The sequence below is a fragment of the Carassius carassius genome, chromosome 6 (genome assembly GCF_963082965.1).
Source record: "Carassius carassius chromosome 6, fCarCar2.1, whole genome shotgun sequence".
In the NCBI taxonomy this organism is placed as follows: domain Eukaryota; kingdom Metazoa; phylum Chordata; class Actinopteri; order Cypriniformes; family Cyprinidae; genus Carassius; species Carassius carassius.
The window spans coordinates 25799909-25826022 of NC_081760.1; the positions used below are offsets into that span (position 1 = coordinate 25799909).

At 39.4% G+C, this 26114-nt stretch overlaps 1 protein-coding gene across 5 annotated transcripts in view; it reads right to left on the reverse strand.

The window, feature by feature from the left end:
* The window catches only part of LOC132142542 (zinc finger protein 827-like), a 74264-nt gene that overhangs the window by 41629 nt on the left and 6521 nt on the right, over positions 1-26114 (reverse strand). For 4 of the 5 annotated variants that reach the window (XM_059552494.1, XM_059552493.1, XM_059552498.1 and 1 more), the window contains exons 2-4: positions 9918-11132; positions 5519-5691; positions 4618-5113 (exon numbers count right to left, since the gene is read on the reverse strand). In XM_059552494.1, coding sequence (XP_059408477.1) covers positions 4618-5113; positions 5519-5691; positions 9918-11132 — 1884 coding nt within the window. The remainder of the gene's footprint in view (positions 1-4617; positions 5114-5518; positions 5692-9917; positions 11133-26114) is intronic. The other variant, XM_059552495.1, reaches the window with a different exon arrangement.

Below are 26114 nucleotides of genomic sequence, written 5' to 3' on the forward strand. Positions count from 1 at the left end.
TTATGAGTGCAAGTGTAGCATGGTGGATGACGGAAATGGCTGGCGAGGACTTCAAGGAACATATGAATGAAGAAGGGCATACAAAAACCATTCAGATGGAGAAAACAGTCCAGCGTCTGTTCGTTCTTTGGATTGGCTAATTACAACACCTCCCACAGTTGTACTAGGCAATTATTCGCCCATGACCAGAGTCACACCCAGTGTCACTTTCTCTGAGAGGAAGAGACAATGTGTGAACTGTCATTATTGAATTAGGTCCAGCAAGCATGTGCAGGAGCCTGCATTTCAAAGCATTTCCTCGGCTTTCATCTTCAAATCAAAATGTGTATTGCAACTGGATGGCTGACAGTCATGTCAGCACAGAGGAAAATCAAAGTGGATTGGTCTGAAACTCAGAGGAGAACCAGGCAGTCCTAAGAAATGATAGGCAAATTATGTCAGAGGTTGGCAAGGGTTCACCTCATGTGTGCGTGAGCATGTGTGTGTTTTGCCTGGGGAACTCTAAAAGCAGTATAGTCTACTATTTTACACTTCATTCTTTATTATCTCTAGTTCTCTAATTCCCTTCCCTTTTTTTTTTTTTTGCTTCTCTCTTTCCCTCGTGTACCCCAAGTGAGAGTATGACAACAGCAGATAACACTCAAGACACTAAATGTGGAGGATGTGCACAAATACGTTGCCATGTTCACTGGTGCAAAACAAGTTGCAGCCCTAGTCAAAAAATTAAAAATAAAAATGTTTACATTTGCAAATCCCTAATTGGTACTGTAACAGTATGATTCACAAATGTAAGATTTCTAAGCAGGGCTGTGACAAATAATTACTTAATCAATCATTTGTATAAAAAAGACACATACATACATAAACAAACAGACACACGATTTCCCAGTCCTGTACCCCACTCTCTCCTGCTTTGCTTCCTGTCAATTCTCTGTGATCTACAGTTCCAATTAGGGGAAAATGGCAATATTAAATATAAAAAAAACTTGAATTATAAATGATAAAAAAACACACACACAAGCACAAACAAAAGTGGGTGATAAAGTTTAACAGAGATCCACTTGCAGTCAAGATGGTTTTTTTTATTTTTTATTGAAATTAGGGCTGTAGCTATCGAATATTTGAGTAATCGAGTATTCTACCAAAAAATTCCATCGATTAATCGAGTAATCGGATAAAATGTGTTTTTGCAGGAGAAAATAAGACTCCCGGCCGGGTCTCTTAATATGAACAACTAAGTTGCCTTTTTTTAGAAAAAAATTATTTTTATTTTTTAAATGCATAGAATGCAATGCATACATCAAAAATAAACATTTAATTATTACTACTCATTGTTCCTCTGTCTGTACTTGTACTGTGAACAATGACAATAAAGTTGACAGATGAATTAAGTGCATTTAAGTGCCATTCAGTTGGGGTTTTAAATAAAGCATTTTCTGAGATGCACATTTAACATTAAACACATAAACATTAATTTATCCTTTAATTATTGAAAATTAAGCAAACTTAACTTTATGGTAAACAAAGGGTGTGTGATAAAGGAAGACGCGCTTCTGCTCCATTCATTAACAGAGACACGCAGAACATGCAGGATTCATATTTAAATAGACTGTTCCGGCTTAATATTTACAGATATTAGTCCATATCGTGATTTGATGTAAGTGCAATGACCTATTTTTGATTAATTAATTCAAAATGTGGCAAATTTCAAGCCATTCCGCGTTAAACTGTAAATTCCGTTTTTATGACTGGATTCCGCGATTCCCTCTGCATTTTCTGCATCGCGGAAATCATAGGGCCCTAGTTGTGGTATGCCAGCTCTATCTTGCAATGGACAAACGCCACAACGTTCTCTTTATCTTTGCACGCGCCCTCAAATCAAAACACTGCTGATTCCTTGCAGTATGCGATTTCAGACACAGCGCTTGTGTCTCCTTCCGCTTTGTGGGTGACGTAAATGCATTGTCACATTAAAAAAATCGTTGCTAAAGAACCTGACATGAGATTTAAAATAAATTAAAAGAGGCTTCGAGGCAGAGGAATTTGCCTCGATCATTTTTTGTAATCGAGTTACTCGAGGAATCGTTTCAGCCCTAATTGAAATACTTATGTGAATTTGCAACATTGGTGGATAAGAAAATAGCCATCCAGTTCAAGTTATATGCAGTGGAAAAACACCTCGCGAGTACATTAAACAGCACACTCAACTGACAGGGCAACTCACATTCCAACTAATCAATAATGACATTCAAATAGTTTTTAACTTGAGCCGTAGTCTCAAAATCATAAAGTTCATAATACAAAACACTGGGACTAAATGTGATTGTTGCTCACTGCAGCTGATTTGAAGTCCAACTTGTCTTCAAATTGAAATGTCTTAAAAGGAAGTGAACATGTTACAAAAGCACTGCTCTGATAGCTGTAAAGCACTGCTTTATAGAAGATGTCTTAAGAAACAACGTTTCCCAACCACTGTGCCATGACAGGTTGTCAGGTGTGTGTGGAAAATTATCAAAACTTTTAACTCCATTATATTTTGTCATTTTTATTATTATTATTTTTTAAATCAATGCTATGGTAATCTTTACATCCGTTTGTGGGTTTTTACAAATATTTAACCAATGTTTTTGGACATGTTTCCACCCGACAGCGACGATCTGCAAATTTGTTGTTTTATAATCACCAACACAATGCCAAAGTGTTGACTAACGCACACATTTCACATTAAATGTGAGTACTACTTTTAATATAATATCCAGTTTTACTATGCCAATTGAAGCAATGCATGTTTGTGCAATTTTGCTATATTTCAGTGCTTAGTGGTGTGCAATGGGATAAAAAAGTTGGGACTGACACTGACTTAAGAAAAGCAACTTCTCAAAGACAGTTTCAGCATCCTGACCATTTTAGCACACTAAAAAAGGTGTCACTTAGATCATCCCTGTTAAAGAACTGCTGTACAAATTATAGGTAAAGTCCAAACTCCAAAAAAAAATCTAAACAAACTAGTTGACTGAGGCCTATCCTGATCCATCTCTATCACACCGTTAGCAGTGGAGCATGGAAGTCTAGCAGGACATGGCCACTATACATTAACTCCAGCTTTGCATTGTTGAGGAGTCTATCTAGTCCTCTGGGACCTAAACCCATTTGTTTGGGAGTCCAGGAACACAGTGCCATTGGGCGACAAGGGGCCGGCAGTGCACTGAACGCAGACTCTGCACGTTCCACCAAGACGGAGATGAAGTTAACTAGGCTGGAACAGTCCCTCTGCATCCAGGCAAGAGGTCACACGATGGAGCTAAGGGCGCTAATCATTTCCAATTACGGATTCCTTTTTAATTATGAATTATGCATGAATTTTTAATTAATCTAATGTTCCAAAGGTTTTCCTTTTTTTTTCCTGTTCCGAGATCTCAATCTAATTACTCTGCATTAAGCGAGGGTGCAGCGACCCCGTTGCCGACCTTCTGGGTAACCCCTGGTCAGCCCTCTCGCATCAATCTCACTGCTGTCTCACAATTACCTATAGTTTCGGCTATAACAACACGTATTTAATGGTCTAAAGTTTGCAGCTTAAATACATTAACAAGTGAAATTGTGATTTTTGTATTTTAACAGCTAAATACCTCCCCTCCAACCCCTCAATATTAGCATAAGCATTAACTGATTATGATATTGTCTGTAACACTTTGACTCATTCAATGATATTAATAATGCTAAAAATGTCTGGATTTATTAATTAATTTTTAACAATTCAGATTGTATACATTAACATTTGAGTCTTTAGTCTTAATTTTATTATTGGCTGAATAAAAGTATGATTTTTTTTTTTTGTTAATCTTGCTGACACCAAACTTTTAAATGGCAGTTTAAATAAACACCAATTTATAATTTCATATAATAGTTAATAAAATATAAAATATTAATCTAGGATTATTAACCTAGATTAATAAATGCTGTAAAAGATTGTTCATTTTTAGATCAGATATCTACGGCATTAACAAATCTAAATGTAAAGTTTAACCATATCGTTTTCTTATAATTTCTGGAAACATATTAATTAGCAATCTTATATCACTAAACCATAATAAATATTAATCATATTATTCACCCCATTCTAGGATATAGTTTGTAAATTATTTTCAACCTAAAGCCAATTATCATCTGTGTCAAGAAAAATGGCACTGAATGTAAAGTACTTGTATAGCCTTCAACAAGGACTACAACTGAATTAATAAAAAATCACTGACTTACAGTATTTTTATGGCAGTCTTAAATATGTATTATAACCTGTTAAAAAACTGACAGACCTAAAAAAAAAAAAAAAACGGATCAGGCATCAAGATGGTAAAGTGAAGCTATAATAAACAGGCTCGCTATGGTAGAGCAGTAACTGAGGTTAAGAATTAATCAAGCAGACACAGTCCTGCAGGATCTTGGCTTTGTGTTCCCATCTAGCAAGCCGAATTCTACTGCCTTTGCCAACCCATAATTATATTAGCAATTCATTCATCCTAAATGGAAGGAATTATGGATAAATCAAGCTGGTTTACATAATCAAGCATGTAATTCCATCACAACCTTTTACGTTGTGGTTTAACTGAGATCTCTTACCTGAGAGTTTCATGAGGAGGTCCGTAGCTGTCTTGGTGGTGATATCTGGGCTGAAGAGAGAGGCAGCTGTAGGTCCAGGCCCCGGTGGACTGGATTTGAGCCCAGGCAGATCCAGAGAGCTGCTGCTGCTGGGTCGCTCCCTACACAGGGCAAAGGGAGACATCACAGACACATCCCTCTCCTGGGGTTCCTCCTTGATCTGGACGTGGTTCAAGGGTTCTGCAGGGTAGGCCAGCAAACGACCATCAGGTTGGCTCACAGTGGGAGATGTGGAAGCATCTGTGTTCATGACCTGATCACCAGCGACTCCACCATCCCCCATGAGCAAGCCCTCGCCCTCCTCCGTGTCTGTGCCGGGTTCTTCTTTGACTTTAAGGTCGGGACGGGGGAAGTGCTGATGGCAACGCATGTGCAGCTTGAGGCTAAAGTGGCGGGAGGATGTGAAGGGGCAGAGCTCACACTGGAAAGTCTCCCCTCGGTCTTGGTGCTGATGGACCTGAGAAAAGCAACAGAAGAAATATTTTGAATGGATTAATTCGGATTAAAAAAAAAAGAAAAAAAAGATGTGAATGCCCTCTCAACTGTCTCTAATCACTGTGGGCTGTGCCAACAATAAGTTTCCATTCAATGATATGTATATGAAAATAAACTATTTATTGACTTTTAAGGCCAGTTTTTATAATGTCTATTCACGATAATATCTGAATAACCTTAATTTAGAGGCTTTTCCCTGCAAATATTTATAAATGTGATTAATTGTTTTTATTTGGTATCATTTGATACTTAATTTGTTTAAAAATATGAAATGAATCATTTTGCATCATAAAAAAATATCTGCATCTAGAGACGTTATGATGTGATTTATGGCACAAGCATTTCTGCTCTCCGCGATTGAAGTCACCTTCATGTGGGACTTGAGATTGTCTTTACGAGCACAGCGAAAGGGACAGAGGGGACACTGGTGACTTTTTAAGCCCGTGTGGATCACCATATGTCTCTTCCAGTAGCTCTTTCTCTTGATGACGAGACCACACACTGGGCACTGAAAGGGCTTCCCTCCATCCTCAGGAGAACCTGCAATAAATAAACAAACAAATAAATAATTAAATACATGAATAAAATGCATGCATATAGAGTTAAATACTAAACCCGCAATTAAAAATAAAACACAATCTATTACCACCGCGCATTTTATAAGTGTTGTTTTTGTTATTATTTTTGTGTATTTGTTGCTAGTGATATATTGTTGGAAAAATGTCTAGTATTTGCATAAAACCATTAGCTGGACAATAATGCCACATTATCAGATAGCCCTTTGGCATCCAGTAACATGTAGGCTAAATATCTCTTGTCAACCTTGCATCTATTGGTGTGAATGAGATAAAAATTGTGAGCTATGATTACTCCGATCAATGCCAAAGACTCCTCACAAAGGAAGCCAAACACAAGGATGTTTTTAGTAAGCCGATTATTGTTGTTGGCTCCATATCCGGTGTCCATTAGGGCTTAATTGGTCTTATTAGAAGCTGGCATGATTGCATTACAAATTCTACGAGGGCCTGTCAGGATGGCTTCATAAGTATTCCAGTCGTGTTCCTCGAAAAACATCTGGTAATCAGTGTTTGGTGAAATTACCGCGCTCAGGCATTCATTGACCCGGGGTGTAAAACTTCGAGACTGCCTATTTGCAACAATAAACCACCATCTGTGGCTCAACCTCTCCCGGCGAGATCACTGTGGAAACTGCTCGTGAGGTAAAAAGACTGAAGGTCTTTGGTATCAAGGGAAAGGAATGAGAGCCATTAGCTGGTTTCTCAAATTTGAATGTGCATTTGATATTGTTTCATTACCAGACAAAAACTCTTTGAGTGACCATCTTATAGATCTCACATTCATAAAAACAAGCCAGGTAAAACTCAATGATTATTTTAATTGAGGCGTTCTTATTTAGTATTTAAACTTTACACTTCATAATCTGCCATATTATAGTCATTTACAACACATTTATCTCTCTTGTGATCATGACTTTGACATTATTCTCTATGTCTGCAGCTTCTTCCGGTCAACCCTGATTCCAAGCCACAGAGGTTTGAGAATTAGCAAAGGATCAGCCATATCTCAGGCGCTCAACCAGGGCCTGTGCTGAATGGAAACTCTGATGGTTGTGCCGGCTCTCGAGCCTGACCTAAATTCCGGGGGAATCTGCTGAGATGGTCTCTGACTGTTGGGGCTATGGGGAGCACACACACTGTCGGCCTCCGTTTGGCAGGCTGCACATCCGCGGGAGATGAGCTGGGTCTGGGAACGTGCCGCCAACTCCAGCAAACCCCCACTGTGCTAACAGACCTTTCCCAGATTCTCCAGCCAACCTCTTGCAGACGAAGCATGACCTTATGGCACTACTAAATCACTAATAAATCACTGTAATAATCAAAACATTTAGGTACAGGTACCTTAAAAAACATTATTACTGTAAAGAAATTATTCTTATGTAAAACACAAGGCAGGAAGTTAATGACTATCTTATTCGAAATTGTCTAGCATGACATTTTAGATTTATTTACAATTTTTTTTATAACATTTTCTTAGTAATCTGTAGCAATAGTTAACATTTGATGTAAATTAAATATAAATATATATTTATACCTTTGCAATAAGTCAATTTGTGAAAATGAATCCCTGCTAGATATTTCACAGTCAACTGTAAGTTGTATTATTGGAAGGTGAAAGCGTTTAAGAACATGGCTGAGCAGCTACATGCAATGCTTACTTCACCAAGTACATTGGCTATGGATGGAGGGGTGTAAAGCACATCGCCACTGGACTCTGAAGCAGTGGAAATGTGTTCTGTGGAGTGGTGAATCACACTTCTCTGTTTGGCAGTCTGACAGACGAGTATACCAGGTAAGAACGTTACCTGCCTGTCTACAATTTTCCAACTGTAACATTTGGTGGAGCAGGGATAATCTATGATAACTATAATGTACCCTTACTTTGAGTGAAGGGAAGTTTTAAAGCTTCAGCATACCAAAACATTTTGGGCAATGCTATGCTTCCAACTTTGTGGGACTCTTTTCTGTTCCAGCATAAGTGCAAACAGCAAGGTCCATAAAGACTTAGCTGGATAAGTCTGGTGTGGAAGAACTTGAGTGGCCTGCACAATGTACTGATTTCAACCCCATCAAACACCTTTGGGATAAACTGATGGATAAAAAGAGTTGCAAACCAGGCCTTCTCGTCCAACATCAGTGCCTGACATCATAAATGCTCTACTGAATTAATGGGCAAAAAAGTCATCCAGCAACTCCATATCAATTTCTATGCACTTACAATCCAATGTCATTAAAGTCCCTTTTGGTGTTGTTGTTAGGTGGCCCAAAATGAATAGTGTCTATGTGTGTGTAAAGACCTCTAACCCTAGCTTGCTCTATTCTTTTTTTTTATTCTATCTGTTTTCTTTTTATTTATTATATTATTTAAAAGCCCATGCTACGCTAACTGAGACTTGTTATAGCACTTATATATCATTGCTCTTTTTGTTGTTTTTGATTGCTTCCACTGTCCTCATTTGTAAGTCGCTTTGGATAAAAGCGTCTGCTAAATGAATAAATGTAAATATAAGAAGGGCTGAATGAAAATGCTAATTCATTCTCTAAAAGCATGTGGTGCTTGGTGGAAAAGTTGAAATACCCGGTTTCCCTGGTTATTCTGGGACACAAAGCACCGCACAACTGTGTGTTTCTGATACCTTCCATTACTGTGTATGCAGATGCAAGAAACTGGTCTGCATTTAATGGATTCTGGTATGTCTTATTAAGTGAGCCTGGCTGCAGGGTGGCATAAGAGGTGGTCATATATGCATCTATTTTTTTAAGCAATAATCACAGAATTTCAATTTTAGCTAGTGTCATTTCATATTTGTTTTGATATTTAATTTAAGTGTTCCTGTGGGTCAAGTAGTAGAGTATTGCGTTAGCAGTGCAAGGTTGTGGGTTCGATTCCCAGGGAACACATGTTAGGTAAAAAACGTTAGCCTGAATGCACTGTAAGTTGCTTTGGATAAAAGCGTCAGTTAAACTCATAAATAAATAAATTAATAAATTAATTAATAAAAATACAAATTTAAACCACCTGGCAATTTCCCCTCAAAAGCACAAAAAAGTAGGGCTGGGCGATATATAAAAAAAAATTATATCTCGATATTGTCAAAATTTTTACGATATTCGATATATATCTCGATATGTTTGCATTTGCATTTAAATAATAAAAAATAAAACATGATTTTCTTTTGCCCATTAAAAAAAAACAAAAAAAAACAACTATTTAGATTAAACAGCTAATTTAAGCAGTTAAAAAAACTAAACCAAGAGATCACTTACTGCTTTTTATTAAATGAATACATGTAGGCCTATATGTAACTGAAGCAGTGCAAATTAAGTAACAGTTACAGAAAGTGCATTCTGTCAACTTTTTAGTGCATGCAATTCACAATTTAAACTATGCAACTGGGATAAGTACTTTATTTTAATATTTTTAACAAGTTTTTAAGCTAAAAACACGAGTCTGTCAACTGTCTGCGGTTTTAAGAGAAGCTCTGTGGCATGAAACTATGTTCCTACTGACACTAAAAACCCTCTTAGATGGGGAGCTATTGCTGAAGCACATAGCTATTTCTTATATATAAATATATATAAATGAATACCAAAGACTTTTGCATATTATGGAAACTGGTAAACATATCAGTGAAATTCCCCAATAGTAATTCCAAATGGCCATAGAATATGTTTCTCTATTCAAACATCAACGGTCGAGTAAGTGCATTTATTTTGCGATCACAAATGCAAACAATACAGTCAAGATCTCACGACAGAACACAGACCGGCTGAACGACGCTTTCATTAGATCGCTCAATTCCAGCTTGTTAGTGTTTTCAGATTATCGTCGGAGGCACTTCCGCAATGAGGAGTGAGCACGTGCGCATGGTTGCCAGATTGCTTAAAATAAGCAAACACCGGGCAGAAAATGTATCCTTTTAAGAGTGGAGCTCTGATTCGGGGATTTAAACTCTTGTTATCTGGCAACCGCTATCATTAAAGCTCTCGTAGTAGAGGGGCGTAGAGCAGTCAGCAGTTACAGGTTCCTTTTTTGGACATTCGGCAAAAATTTGAATTTGAAATATTCGATATTCCCGATATATTCAAATTGTACATCGTCGTCAAAATTATTCCGATATTATCGCTAATATTCGATATATCGCCCAGCCCTACAAAAAAGCATGCATTTAGGGAACAAACCATTACCTGCTTGACTGCTGGGCTTGGCCCTTCCCTTGGGGATTGTTGGCAGCAGAAGATCCATGGCCTGGGTTGGGGTGGGCACCTTCTGGTTCCTGTCTAACAGGGGCTTGACATCTTCAGAGGCTCCCAGTACTAATGCCGACTCTTTCTTATCAGCTAGAAGGTTCCCCGCTGCTCGTGCGGCCACCTCCTTTAGCAGAGCTGCTGAGGAGGTCATGGAAACCAGAGAGAGAAAGGAGCCAGCTGAGGGTTGATGCTCAGATGAGCCCACCTGCTGCTGACTTCTTTCAGACACTTTCTTTGAGAGAGCAGCAAGCGTGGAGCTGGCTGACTGCGGACTGAAGGGTGAAGCGAACGGTTCAAAGCGCACCGTGTCATCAGAGCGAGTACCCAGGGCTGCCATTGAGGAGGAGTTGACTGAAGAGGATGATGAGGAGGAAGAGGAGGATGAAGATGCCGAGCTGGAGGAAGCCACTGCATTCTTGTCTTGGAGCACGGCGTTGGCAGCTGCCTTTAACTTCTGGATAGCTGAGTCTGGTGATAGGCTGCTGCCACTGCGTGCTGAGCAACTAGTTGATGGCCATTTATCTGCAACTCCTACCCATACGAAGCCAGTGTTGCCTGAGTTAGGGCCATTGCTGGGGCCATATGGGTCACAGGGCTCCTGTTTGACAGTTGCTACAGGCGCAGGTGATGCAGAGTTCGAGTTGCCGCTGTTGTTGCTGCTGCTGTTAGCCAACCTCCTCGCCAGGGCACTCAGCTGCTGTGCGTGATGTGAAGATGGAGATAGTACCAAGCTGACTGGGGGCGACTCTGGTCCTCTACCCATTACATGGCCGGTCAGGTCCCCTCCCTCCTGTGTCACTGAGCCAGCTTCCAGGAGACGCCGCAGGTTGCTGCTGAGGGGCTTGCCCAGGGCCTGGCTGGAGTCTCTGTAAAGAGAAGACACCTCAGAGGAAAGCATGTCCCTGGTCGAGAGGATCCCACTGTCCAGCCCCAGCAGCTCCATGGAAGCTCGCTGAACTGGCGTCGGGCAGCCCAGGGAGCTCTCGGCTGAGATGTCGTGGTCCGGTTGGGGAACATCGTCCGGGGAAACCCGCAGCTCATCTTGCACATCACCATAGGACGATTCAGAGGGGCTGTCGGAAGTATTCCCAAACCAGCTGTCCTCCTCTACTGAGCCAGCCTCTGGCCCTCCATCCTCTACTGTGTCCACATCTGTGAAATGGGAAAAAAACATGATTTATTCAAATGATTTTCCAGCAAGACAACTGACAATACTTTATTATCATTTGTTGTATTATATAAAACGAGCATCTTATTAACATATATATATATATAATGCTGACAGCATTGTCCTTACAGCCATTGACTGACCTTTTTCAAGTGACTTTTCTCATTAGGACTAAAATGGATAGTTTGAAAAAAAAATCTAAAATGATGAGTGATATAATACAATTGAGAGTTGCCCTGGTGAGTATCTGACACATCCCTCATAAGGCACAGTGGAATAACTTGCCTTGAATTCTTTTTTTCAACCACGTTTTTTTTTCAAGGGTCTAAAAGAGTGTAGTAAAAGGGTTACCATGGTGACAGGCCCTTCCGGGAGGCTAGACAGCAAAGATTAGGGTAATGGAGGTTACAGAACTGGATTAATATTTATGAGCTTGTCGATAGCACAAGTGAGCCAATAAGGATAGGGTTAAGGTCACCGAGGGTCATTAATATACACTTCATGTATCAATATTCATAAGCAAAACATTACAGCTTGCCAGACAAGGGCGAACAAAGAATATTCCTGATACATATTAACAATCCGTCCACAAGAGCATGTCAGAAAGCAACAAACTTAGATGAGGCAGGATGTCAAAACTTATCAAGTGAGGTTTTTTCTGTCTGTTCACTTGACCAAATTAAATCCTCACACCTCAGTGAAAGTTCAAGAGAACAAGACCTGGAGACAACAGGAAAAAAGGATGGGGACTTGTGACACTGGAATATGATCTGTAAGAAAATTCATTTGAGCATCTTTTCTTCGCCTTTTGCTCGCACACACAAAGGCTGGTCTCACCTTGCCGACCCCAACATAAGCCTGGCAAGTAAGCTCTCTGTTTACAGGGAAAAGGAAAAGCCGTTGCCTGGCAACGGTATCCCGTCGACCCGTAGGGATCATTACAGTCAACACACATCTGGCCAGCACTGCTTACTTTGGTCCAAAGGGTTGGCAACCGCCACGACCCCATGCGACCATGCACCATGATACTAACAATACAGCAGAGCATGCTTCTTAACTTGAAAAATAAAATAAAATAAAATAAGATATAAACCTGACACACACACATCCCTTGATGTGAATGCAATTATGTGCAAGCGTACCTCCGTACCTCATCATTAAAGGTTTGAGCATTTAATGCACATCACCAGTACATTTCACTGAGCGAGCTCTCAGTCACCTGAGCAAAAGACTGAAGTATGTGAGGCATGACCCATTTCCATGTGACACAAGGGAGGACGGGCAGTAATGCCCATAATGTTGTTTGTGAGAAATGGTTAGATTGCTGACCAGAGGTCTCTGAGGCATTGGTAGAAACTCAGACTGAACCCTGCTCTCGCCATGCTAGGTTAAGCTAGGCTGTGCTACGCCCCACCACTCTTGTTCCTAGCTGCACCAGAGAGGCAGACACAGGCAAGCCACTCCGTGGGCGGCCTGACATTTCCCAAGGTCACGGCTCAGGCCCCAGTTCCGCATGGCTTTGTCTGAAACAACCCCCTGCCTCTACAACGCACACACACTCGTATGTGGCTTGAAAAACGGGAACAAAACCCTGGTAGTTAGCTGAGACGGCAACAATGCTATCACGTAGCAACAAGCTTGACAGTTTGAGACAAGGGACAAGATACTGGCCGTCTGCCTTTGAGAGGTTTGTTTAATGGCATAATAGTGAGCATGACTTTGTGTGGCCAGAAAAACAGCTGCGGGAGGCACTGTGGTCCAGATCTGTTATCAGTCACTCACACTGAGACTTGGTGCTCGTATCTCTTGTGGCTAAACTGAGCTTATGATTGTGTGCTGCTGCAGACATGACCCTACAACCCTACAACCACAAGTGCTAAATGCAAATCATAACCTCAACAAAACATGAAAAGAAAGAAGAGTGTTAGATTCAAGCTCTGAAATGAACTTTTTAGCCTACCAGACAGATTTCAGCCAATTTAGTTTAAAAAAAAAACCTGCCAACAGATATTACAAATTAATAATTATTTTCTCTAAATAAAGGTTAGCATATACATGCTATACTGTAATCTGCATGATAAAAATTCAAATGCCACTATGCAACTATGTTAAACGATTTTGAAGTTGGACAAGAAATGGGATGGAGATTTTCACCCTACCCTACCTTTTTGTATGACTGAAGACAGAAAGACATGAACATCTTGGATGACATGGGGGTGAGTAAAATATCAGGGAATTTTTATTTTGGAAATTCTTTAACGGGAATGTTAAACCCATTCAAATTCGCTCTTTTGGACGGTGATATGGAGTAATATTACTGCATATATTGTACTGTAATTATACAATTATACAAATAAATGCAGGCTTGATGAGTATCTTTATTCAAAAACACAAAAATTGTACTGACTTGACCGGTAGTGTACTTCATTCGCCAAACACGATAAGCATGAGTGTCAATAAACGATGGCCAAATGTTGAGTGAACCATCCTTATGTAGAAATCAGTATTTTTACCATATTGCTCTATAGACAATTGGGCACATAATATTTGCTCTTTGTATTACAATTAGACTTGGAAAACATCTTAAAGTCCGCGTGAACCGGAAGTTGCAAACTACTTTTCTCCAGTGTTGTGACGTATTTCAGAGAGAAACGGAATACTAAATGAGGAAAAATAGTGGGCTTGGCTATATTTTCCAACTAGTACCTGATTGGATCTAGAAAAGTAGTTAATGACAGATATCTCACAAACCCCATTTCGTGCTTCGAGCACATCCGTGACCTCTGTTATCCCTTCTTCCTCGAAATGTAAAAATTTGAGCCATCTGGACTGGAATTTTAGGGAATGGGAAAAGTGTTTTGTGAGTGCCACAACCAAAAATGCACCTCCTCGCCATCTCTCCTTTCACACGCTGTCAATGCTCGCAAACACCGGCAGCCTGTCTACTGTCAGTTGGAGGAGCGTGGTTACGGATGCTAAGCAGACACCCAAACCATCAAACCTACGTCATCAGGGAAGGTCCTCCAATGCAATGCATTTTCAGATTTTGATTAAAGATTATGAAGACAAATTTTTTTTTTGTGTGTGGATTGACTTGCATGGATGAATTGTTCACCACAAAACGATCAATTTAGGCAAACAAAGTAAATATGGTCAATTTTGATTTCAGTTTGATTCCTTGATTTCAAGGACCTTGTTAATTCTGTTTTGTTCTGTTTTTGCATCAGTACATGGATATAATGAACAACAGCCATTGGCACCTATACAGTTAATGCCACAACATCTCAGCTGTTAGATGCAATAAGTCAAAAGGCCAAGGAGGAGGATGGGAGCGTTCTCTATTAGGGCCAGCAGCCACATGACTTGCATATGGTTGCTTACCAAAACACTGAGGCTATTCTGTGACTCAGTCGGGCATAAAAATCGGCCTGCCTGACCCAGAAGTCGCAGAAAGGGCACAGAAAGGCTGTGCTGGGTAGGAGGGTGGCTGCTTCAGCAGAGTGAAGGAGAGAGGGAGAGGCCATTAGTTGATTAAGGTGGGGTGGAGCCATCAATATTCCACTGATTCCATTGAAAAGACACACTCGCGCAGTCTTGCATGAGAGACTCGGGTTGAATAGCTTTAACTATATCAGAGATATTGCAGTGCCTCAGTGAGGGCATCTATCGAATGTTGCAGGCTAACTAACCAACACTTTGGCATCTATACTTTCCCAGCATTCTCTGTGGATTGTAGAAGCAAGTGCCGGTGGCATTCGGGGGGTTTGGGGCTGGGTTTTTTAAGGGGAGATAAAAAGTGGTGACAGTAATTAAGTGTCCAACTGGGCCCTGGCGGGTGTTGCCACGGCCGCAGGCGATGCTAATGAGCCTGTCCGCCCGGTCAGTGCTACCTTATTAGCCGCCGGCCGACAATATGGTGGGAAGGACGCACTGCACAGCCACCAGCCACACATCGTCACAAGTGACTAACGCAGAACCAGAGGTGGGAAGTAATTCTGTTAATTAGGGGGCTCTCAGAATGACCATTCTAAGCATTGAAGAAAATGGGCAATCAGTCAAGACAAAACTGAGACTCTGCAAATACAATCATATATCGATAAGTCACGATTTATTTTCTTGAAATATTGCAACATTCTCAAGGTTCTCATATTGATCCTAGTTCATTCATATTGTTTCCCACAGTTCAGTTAATGAAGAAGCAGGAAGTCTAAATAAGCATAAACTGGCAACCGGCGTTTCTCAGTGCCGTCTGAGACACTTCATAGTAATGGACAAAAGTGAAGGGAACTGCATGAGAGAGATTAACACTGACACCACAGATTACAACTCTCTCTCACTCAAAAACTGATTCTCTCTCTCAGTCAAAAATCAGTTATGATATAATGAAACATTACAAATGTATCAAATCATGACAAAAGTGTGCTGTAACATATACCCAACCCTAGCATCTTAACTGATCACATAAGACATGAAATCACATCCCATTAAACACATATACTGTATCTATTTGTGAGTTAGTGTAAGTGCATTTTTCAGAACCGCTTCTTAACATTATTCTTATTTTTCTAATATTAAGTGAAGTGCTCCCACTCAGCTGACACTATCATTTTCTGTCCACAAATTGCAGATTCTGTCATATTTGCTTATTCTTTAAAAATGTCAATTGTAATAGAGAGATTTTTAAGCAAATTACTCAAATTTTGACTAAATGTAAAAGTGTTACTTGCAACAGTCAAGTAAAACACAGATCAACAAGCTACAGTCTATTTTAATAGGATACTTGGTGTAATACACTGCATATACAAAATGGTTAAATTGAATGCTGAGATTTTTTGTAATTCCGATCCATTGTATCCAACACTCATATTAAACAAATCAGTCACCTACGGTATTCCACATTAGCACAGGCCTTCTTCAACATGTATTATCAAAGCATACTACATATTACCATCTGTGTGTTTTCTGCATGACCTCAGCAGTCTGTGGGCATGTTGGGCAGGGTGCCAGAGGTGAAACAGGAAGGAGATGAGTTCTTGGAAGAGATTGAGATACTGTTGGCTTACAGACCTCTGAAATTCCTCTTTGTAGATGAAGCGCCCTTTTGCACTCTTGTTTATTTCCCCAACTTCCATTTATAGAGATGGAGAGAAAGAAAAAAAAAAGACAGCGCCTGGACTAGTAATCTCAGATGTACCGTCAAAAAGTTGGCAGATCTGCATGTTCATAATCATCCGTGAGATGCTAACTAATGGGATCCACCGTACACTTCAGTGGTGTTTCTTTAAGAGCATAAAAGTGGGGCATTGAGACCAGAGCTCAAAGGCCTTGAAGATTTTACATTTACAACAACGTGAAAAATGAAACGAAAGGAAAATGGAAAAATTCTCTGTGCCCGCACACTCACAGACATAAGATAATAAGTAAGGCTCTGTGTAGATAGCACGGGGACAGGAAGCAGGGGTGGATTCAGCTAGGTGCTATGACGCTAACACCACAATATGCTGTTGCTACAGCATTACTGCCGCCTACTCAGATAGACAGCATGCACACAGGTTAGAGCTGACAGGGAAACTCTCCAACTACTGTAAATCACACTTTGTCCCAGTAGCTCAGGCGAGGGATGCAGCCAAGCTTGACTAGCCAGCCACCCAGAAAGACAGAGAGAGAGAATATGAGGGGGTGTGTGAGACAGTGGAGGAGGTATATGTGTGGCTGGGGGGGGTTGAAGAAAAGGGATGGCTTTTTTACAGTGATACTGGGTTGACAGTATCTTGGCAGTGGCGCCCACGGCACTGCCTGCTTGGATCCAAGCCTGTCACTCAAGACAAGGGCACTAATCAGGATTGGTCCCGGTTTCTTCCTGAAGAATGGGGGTGGCAGTTTTGCAGCCATTAGAGTTGGAGAGGAGAGTGGGGGATAGAGCGGTGGCACAGCAGGAGAGGCTAACCTCATTTACATGCAGGTCCTGAAAGAGAGGAAGCTGATTCCTTTTCCAATCTCCATGTTAAACGGTGGCCGGGGCAGCCGATGGTTAGCGCCGCATTGTTCGGTCCTAGTGCTCTTTGTCACGCCGATAGCCATCTCGATTTTACGAAGGTAAAGACATATGAGCGAGATAACGCTGACAGCACCCACGTATGACTGAAAACATGCCGTGTCACAGAAGTAAACGGGAATAGTTGTTCACCTCTCCCCTTTCGACGCTTCACGTCAGTGTAACCAGGTGCTTCTAATTCAACCCTACAGTATCTGGGTGACAAATGATTGCAAAAAAATATGATCACTATGACAACCATAACTGTGCCTTTGGAGAGCACATCGAGCCAACATTTTGTGCCTAACCTTAGTGCTTCGTTTAATAGTCTCTGCATAGACAACGACTAAATGACAACAAGGGTAAACTGAGGGGGACTGAGAGAGGAACAAAAACACAGTACACTGTGCATGCCAAACGGGGACATATTTATAGAGAGTAATTGGGATAGTCTATAAAACCATAATGAAGAAATGCATAAAGATCTTCAGTTGAGCAAACAGCAGAATTATAGTCTAAAAACAAACACTATGCTGTAAAATATTAGTCAATATTGGCGCATAAAATGAGGGCTTCACCAATATTGAAATTCTACTACTGTATATAAACTGCGGGCATCAGGTAGCCGTTATTAATATGTGGGGCATTGAAATTGCTTATAAACGCGCACTTGCTTTTTACTTCCACATTCGAGATTCACGATCACATGTATGGAGCAGCACTCGGCAGTACTTACCATACATTTTACAAGAACCATACATTTTACCATACATTTTGTCAGTGGTGCTCAGGATCTGCAAATCATTCGCCATCAGTCAACTCTTCTTACTCTGTTTATGTGGTAAGTGAAATGTGAAATGTATTGTAATGTAACAGGCAAATGCTAGCAAACGGCTAGACATGTCCTTTTAATTGCTCCGTAGAACATGTAATTTTATTGTTTTCCGCGCCTATCTGAACACTGATTCAGCCACACCTCTAACCCAGTCGGGGGTGTCTGTGGTCAGCACAGAGGTCTTATTTGGCATTGTCTCAAGTTACTGTAACTGTCATATGTTATGCAAGTCTTTTTTTAAGCCACACAAGTCTACAGTGTGCGTGTGAGACAATGTGTTCTTCTGTTTGGTCTATCGGCTCCAATACTGCCATTTTTGAAAGATCGGGTATCGGTCAGAGATGGCCGATCCAAATCCGAGATTGTGCATATTATTCTGTGTTACTTATGAAGCCATACAATAGCTTAATGTGAGCTACATATAAATATTTGAGTCCTTACATTAAACTTCACACAAACTTTTTTCTCCGCTGTGGCTGTCAGTCATTCGTTCAGCCTTTAAACTCGGGTCGCATTCGGTTACGACAGTCAGCTCGGTAAAGTTCTCTCCAAGATCATTTTGTGTTCCCATTATTATACTTAATTTGTAAATAAATGTCTATGATTTTGCTTTATCTTTTTACCAGAAGATTCTCTTGTCTGTGAGAAAAGTCACGGCCGTAGAAAGACTATAACTGTTAAAAGAAAGGCTCAATAACTGTTGCACAGATATAATACACTACGCATCAGTTTCTCTCCTCCTTGTGCTTTGCACTTTTTAATGCAAAGCGTTGCATGCTATAACAAGGGTTTCCTGGTTTTCACAAAAAACCCCACCCAATTAGGTTTCGAGGGGGGTTCCCCAACAAAAATCGCAATCCGGGGAGTAAAATGCAGATTTTTCGCCAGGGATCATCCAGTAAAATTTGCATTCCAGGGGCTAAATATCATGTTATTGAGGTCGCTTCAATCCGCAGACATGAAAAGCAACGCTACGCAATATCGTGTTCATTATCGCAAATGAATCGCCTTCGATAATGAATGCGATATTGCGTAGCTTGTCAGTGATCTACAGCTCTGTCAATTAAGTACCGCTCCATTTGAAAGAAGGTGATGGTGATTTAGCGCTAATCACGGAACCAGATTTACTGACTAAATTTGCATGATCATATCGTCAGATATATCGCCCAGCCCTACTTGTGTACTGCAAACACATACAAGCTTCATCACTGTGTCTGTCACGTGACTGTGTTCCCCTTTCAGGATTGAACTGATGGTAAAAATAAGGACATTATTAACTGTCTTTACATTTATTTTGAAATATGAAGCTTGTGATTATGGAAAGGGGCATGACATTTCCATAATTGACATTTGCAAGTGCTTGCAGTGTTCAGCCAGTCACAATGCACTGGGTCAGCTGGCCAATCAGAGCAGACTGCGCTTGTCGGAAGGAGGGACTTTGTAGAAAATGACACGTTTGAGAGAGGCGGGGCGTAGAGGACCTACAATAATGTACAGTATTTGAAAAATAATGTGTTTTTTAACATTAAAGCATGTCAACATGTTCTGTTACACCAAATATACAAAATAATTATCTTTGAAAAAGCATCATATGACCCCTTTAATGGAGAACAAAATCGGAATCGGTATCGGAGGCAAAATAAGGCGAATCGGAGCATCCCTAACTTGTACCAGGGGGTATGTGTAATTATTGTGAGAGATTGTAAGTTAATATTTCAAGAATTTAACAACACATTTATTTATTTTAATTTGACATGATATAATGATTTATTATATGATTTATTAATTAGCTTTACAAACCCCAGTTGGGGAAACACCTAAATGAGTGTCGCATCAAGTCTTTTTGTGTGATGGAAAAGGTTGATGTTTTGCATAAAATAAAAGATTTCATCCACAAAGATACAGAATATAAATACTATGCTGTTTACTGTTTGTTTATGGACAGGTTATGGAGGCAGCCACCATATATATTAACAATAAATCTGCACACAATAAAGTGCAGAAAAAATAAATAAATAACCCAATTTGCTGGGTAAAATAAACTTAAAATGTTTTCAGTCCTATATTTATCCAAGCTCCTTGGTTAAAAATAATCAAAAGTGGGTTGTTTTTAACCCAGTGTTTTTAGAGAGTATAAATAAAATAAAAAAGCAAATTTAAAATATTAATAAACACTATAATAGTATATAAGTAATCCTAAAATAACAGCGGATACGGTGCTGTATATATTATACATCCCTACATAACATTGCTTTGACTTAACTAACATTTTATCACCATAGTAACTATCATTTATATCTTCAGTTCTTAATTTTAGATCTTATTTTAGTTCTTTTTAGTTCTAGTTTAATCTAATGTAATTTAGTCTGTGTAGCCTAGCCCAGTTTCGTAGTCCTGTGTTGTTTTGTGTTTTATTTAGCTCTATTGTCCTGGAGGAACACTGTTTAGATTCAGTGAGTACAAGCTGTATATGGCTTTAATGACATTTTTTATTTACCTTTGAGGATACCCTTCCAGTGACAAGCTGTTGTACCCATAAAGCTCCAATTGGTTCACTTTTTTTTCCCAACAGTGTACAAACCTACAACCTTTCAGTTGCTAACCCAGATTTTTTTCCACAATGGCTGTACCGTCCATTCACTCAGAGCATTGGTATAGTGTGTGTAACTAACAAGGTTTAACAGTTAAAATACAGGCACTCCCTTAGTCCCCCGCCAACATCCAGGTAGACTCCCCAGACCAATACTAAACAGCTACCGACCTCGTCGTAACAACAAAACATGAATACTGGAGCTTTGCATCAAGGTCGGGAGTAATCAAACATACTGTGAAGTCATCTGCAAATGCGAAGGACATTTTTTACACGAGGGGCTGAGCAGGTCTCAGACACTCACCTACGTTTTAAGCCTCGTAAATCTCACCTTTGTAAAGCAGCCAAACACCTCTATACGTGACGATACGGTAGCAAAATGGAAACTTTCTATGGGAATTATGGGAATATATGGAAATTAAAGGGGATTGATTTATGGGAATAAACTAGAAATTTGCAAAATTGCAGGAACTTGGTACACTCCGAGAAAATAAAAAAAGGTGGTACCTTTTCAAAATGCACACCTGTACCTGAGTCCATATTGGTACCTTAAAGATACATATAAGCTCCTAAAGTGTACATTGTAGTACCTAAAAGTTACAAAAGTGTGATAGTGATAGCTTCTGTACATTTACTAAAAGTATTCATTTAAATGCCTTGAATATAATTTTTTTTATATATAATTTACTGTTTATAATATACTGTGCAACTACAACCCGAATTCCGGAAAAGTTGGGACGTTTTTTAAATTTTAATAAAATGAAAACTAAAGGAATTTCAAATCACATGAGCCAATATTTTATTCACAATAGAACATAGATAACGTAGCAAATGTTTAAACTGAGAAATTTTACACTTTTATCCACTTAATTAGCTCATTTAAAATTTAATGCCTGCTACAGGTCTCAAAAAAGTTGGCACGGGGGCAACAAATGGCTAAAAAAGCAAGCAGTTTTGAAAAGATTCAGTGGGAGAACATCTAGTGATTAATTAAGTTAATTGATATCAGGTCTGTAACATGATTAGCTATAAAAGCTTTGTCTTAGAGAAGCAGAGTCTCTCAGAAGTAAAGATGGGCAGAGGCTCTCCAATCTGTGAAAGACTGCGTAAAAAAATTGTGGAAAACTTTAAAAACAATGTTCCTCAACGTCAAATTGCAAAGGCTTTGCAAATCTCATCATCTACAGTGCATAACATCATCAAAAGATTCAGAGAAACTGGAGAAATCTCTGTGCGTAAGGGACAAGGCCGGAGACCTTTATTGGATGCCCGTGGTCTTCGGGCTCTCAGACGACACTGCATCACTCATCGGCATGATTGTGTCAATGACATTACTAAATGGGCCCAGGAATACTTTCAGAAACCACTGTCGGTAAACACAATCCGCCGTGCCATCAGCAGATGCCAACTAAAGCTCTATCATGCAAAAAGGAAGCCATATGTGAACATGGTCCAGAAGCGCCGTCGTGTCCTGTGGGCCAAGGCTCATTTAAAATGGACTATTTCAAAGTGGAATAGTGTTTTATGGTCAGACGAGTCCAAATTTGACATTCTTGTTGGAAATCACGGACGCCGTGTCCTCCGGGCTAAAGAGGAGGGAGACCTTCCAGCATGTTATCAGCGTTCAGTTCAAAAGCCAGCATCTCTGATGGTATGGGGGTGCATAAGTGCATACGGTATGGGCAGCTTGCATGTTTTGGAAGGCTCTGTGAATGCTGAAAGGTATATAAAGGTTTTAGAGCAACATATGCTTCCCTCCAAACAACGTCTATTTCAGGGAAGGCCTTGTTTATTTCAGCAGGACAATGCAAAACCACATACTGCAGCTATAACAACAGCATGGCTTCGTCGTAGAAGAGTCCGGGTGCTAACCTGGCCTGTCTGCAGTCCAGATCTTTCACCTATAGAGAACATTTGGCGCATCATTAAACGAAAAATACGTCAAAGACGACCACGAACTCTTCAACAGCTGGAAATCTATATAAGGCAAGAATGGGACCAAATTCCAACAGCAAAACTCCAGCAACTCATAGCCTCAATGCCCAGACGTCTTCAAACTGTTTTGAAAAGAAAAGGAGATGCTATACCATGGTAAACATGCCCCGTCCCAACTATTTTGAGACCTGTAGCAGAAATCAAAATTGAAATGAGCTTATTTTGTGCATAAAATTGTAAACTTTCTCGGTTTAAACATTTGCTATGTTATCTATGTTCTATTGTGAATAAAATATTGGCTCATGTGATTTGAAAGTCTTTTAGTTTTCATTTTATTAAAATTAAAAAAACGTCCCAACTTTTCCGGAATTCGGGTTGTAAATTAGGCTATACCATTGTAAAAACAAAAATGACTGAACAAACATTTAGGTGAGATAATAATAAAACAAAAGTCTAAAAAATGACCCTTCCCCACACACAATCCCCCTTAGTCATCTAAGAGGGGGATTCCCCTCCATTTTCTCTGAAGCCACGCTTGCTGCATTTAAGGCCAAAGACTACGGGCGAGTTCCAAACAGCTTTTTTGCACCCTTCAAGGCCATTTCGGGAAGAGGACACCATTTGTAGGGAAGGTGAGCAACTGATTCCCTCCACGAAGGGCCCTTCCAGAAGTCTGTTAGTAAAGGGACATGGCATGGTCATATCTTGCGATGCTTTTTAAAGCAAAATTGAGGTTGATTTTAACTTCACATAGAAACATAAGTAGAATAGGCTGATTAAATTTGTCTTTAATATGATACAAAAAAAAAGTTTGTCAGTAAGATGGTAGTGTAAGCAAGTTTAAGCACGTTTAGTTTGAAAAAGTTTAAAAGTAAATAAGGCACTGAAAGACAATTTGTAAATAAAATAATAATGAGAAGCAATATTTATTTGCAACAGCTGATGGAGTGCTGAATGCTGCGCGCATGTGCAGTGTTGTCAAACTAACATTTGGTCAGTCATTTGATTTGCAAGGGAGTTCCAAATGCTTATACAAGACAGTAATGCCCTACACCCTTAAAAGAACACGCTTCAAATGGCTCTGCCCTTCGAAGGGAGCAGGGCATAGGGATGCTCACTTCCATTTAGAATTTGCCCTACATCTAAGTTTTGATATTCTAAATATATTTGAGGAAGCAAAAAAAATACATTTTTTTTTTTTTTGCTTTTGAAAAGAGTTTTGCTTCTTAATATATATAAAATAGAAATACTCAATATTCAAAAGTTTGGGGGTTTAATAAATTAATACTTTTATTCAACAAGGATGTGTTAAATTAATAAAAAGTAATAGCCATGCTTTTTAAAGCAAAATTGGGGTTGATTTCAACTTCACATAGAAACATAAGTAGAATAGGCTGATTAAATTTGTCTTTAATATGATACAAAAAAAACGTTTGTCAGTAAGATGGTAGTGTAAGCAAGTTTAAGCACGTCCACCAAAAAAAAAAAAAAAATCAAAATCAAAAATGTAATTTCTTACATTTGTATTAGTTTGCATGCATGTGAGCCTATGATCAAACAAAATGTTTATATTTATGTTTGTATATGATATAGTTTTATCAAATTTCCCATTAATTCCCTTAAATTCACGTATATTCCCATAAATTCCTGTTAAGTTTCAAACTTGGGATATTTCCATAATTCCCCAGATGACTTTCCCATTCCCATTCTTTCTGGAAATTTCTGGCTCCTTTGCAACTAGGGACGTAAGAAAATATCGATACACGTGAGTATCGTGATATTTTGTTTGGTGATACTGTACAAATGATCAAAAACAGAACATCAATATAAAAAAAGAAAATTATAATAATAATTAATACAAGATTAATGTCAGTTGTTTCGTTCGTTTACATCTCGACCGCTAAATGGCAGTCTTCAACTCTGAACGACATTGAGAGTAACAGGAAATACTAGCATTAGGGCATGCCACTATTGTTAGCATTAATATCACTGCTAGTAATGGAGGATGAAAGATTTGTCCCTGTTCCTGGTGCGGTGTACAAAGCTGAAGTGTGCCGTCAATTGGGCTTTTGTAGTAACGTCTACCACGGGACCGTGGCGAGGGCTGCAGCTGTCTCTTATTTTGGGGACGTTTTGTGCAGTTGGTGCAGTGCTCACGTCACGGATTCGGCGATTCCACGCGGAACTACAAAGTGGAAATACAAACTGAAAAACCTGGTAAATCCAAGTGGAAATGTTTGAAAAATGTATTTATTTAACTGTTTTACAATTGTTTTGTTTTCTTTAGGAATCATGTAAGCACTTTTTTATTGATATTAAGCAGATTTTTTTGTTCAGATCAAAATTTTATGACGTATGTCACAATTGTAAATTTAAAGAACTTTAATTCCCAACACCCCCACCCTTCACTCGTACTGCACAAGAAGTGGTTCAATAACATGAAATGTTACAAGGACTGATTACTGCAAATGCAGATCCCACTGAGTTCTGGTTAAATCATTTTTATTTATTTATTGCTAAGGTTGGCATATGGTGGTGTGTTCTTACAACATACAGGATTACCAAATTTTGCTATAAGTTTGATTGCATCATATAATGATTGCTGTTAATAGTTTCCATCGTCTGTTTGATTACATCTTTAATTGATTTTTCCGCAAATTACTGCCATATGTACATAAACTGACAGTCACCACTGATAAGCGACTACTAAATATTGTAGAAACTTAATTCTCTGTAAAGTTGCTTTGCAACTATTTGTATTGTAAAAAGCGCTACACAAATAAACTTGATTAAATTGTTAATGACAGCTTTCATAAAAATATATCCTATTCCTAAAATAAGAAATATCCCAATATATCGCCTTGCTGACAGTATCGCAATGTATCACAACATATCATATCGGAACCTCTGTATCGTGATACGTATCGTATCGCCAGATTCTTGGCAATACACAGCCCTACTTGCAACCCTACTTGCCAATGATATACCATTTCCCTTGGAAACTGTCAATACCTCAGGTTGCCACTACTCTTCTGTCTGTTCCTTCCTGGCACTTTTAATCTTCTTAGCTATAAAACAGCCCCGTTTCCAGAAAAACCCTTGGATTACAGCTGCTAGTCTGCTAGTTAAACTCATTAACATGATTATGTTCTCTGCAAGATATCATTAAGATTATGATGCCAAAGGGAGCACCTCACGTGATCTCACGCAGCAGATCGTCACTTATTTATTTATTACATTTTTTATTTTATTTTTTATTTTATTTTTTTAGTGTGCTAGCACTTTGTGCACTCACCCGTGCATTCAAAACTGAGGCGATTTCACTCCCGTGGTTTCTTTTTCTCCTTACACTTGTGATGCGATTTCGACACATTACAGACAGTTGTGTTACTAAGAAAATTTCAAGAAACAGTTTCCTCTACCACCACTATCCAACGAAGCTCTACATCAGCTGTTTTGCGGTTTTGCTTATTGGCTGTGAAAGTACTGACGTAATCATATAGTCATTATCATACCGATTTAAATCCTAAATATCAAACATGTTTGATAATAATCGGGGCTGCCCCGATTTG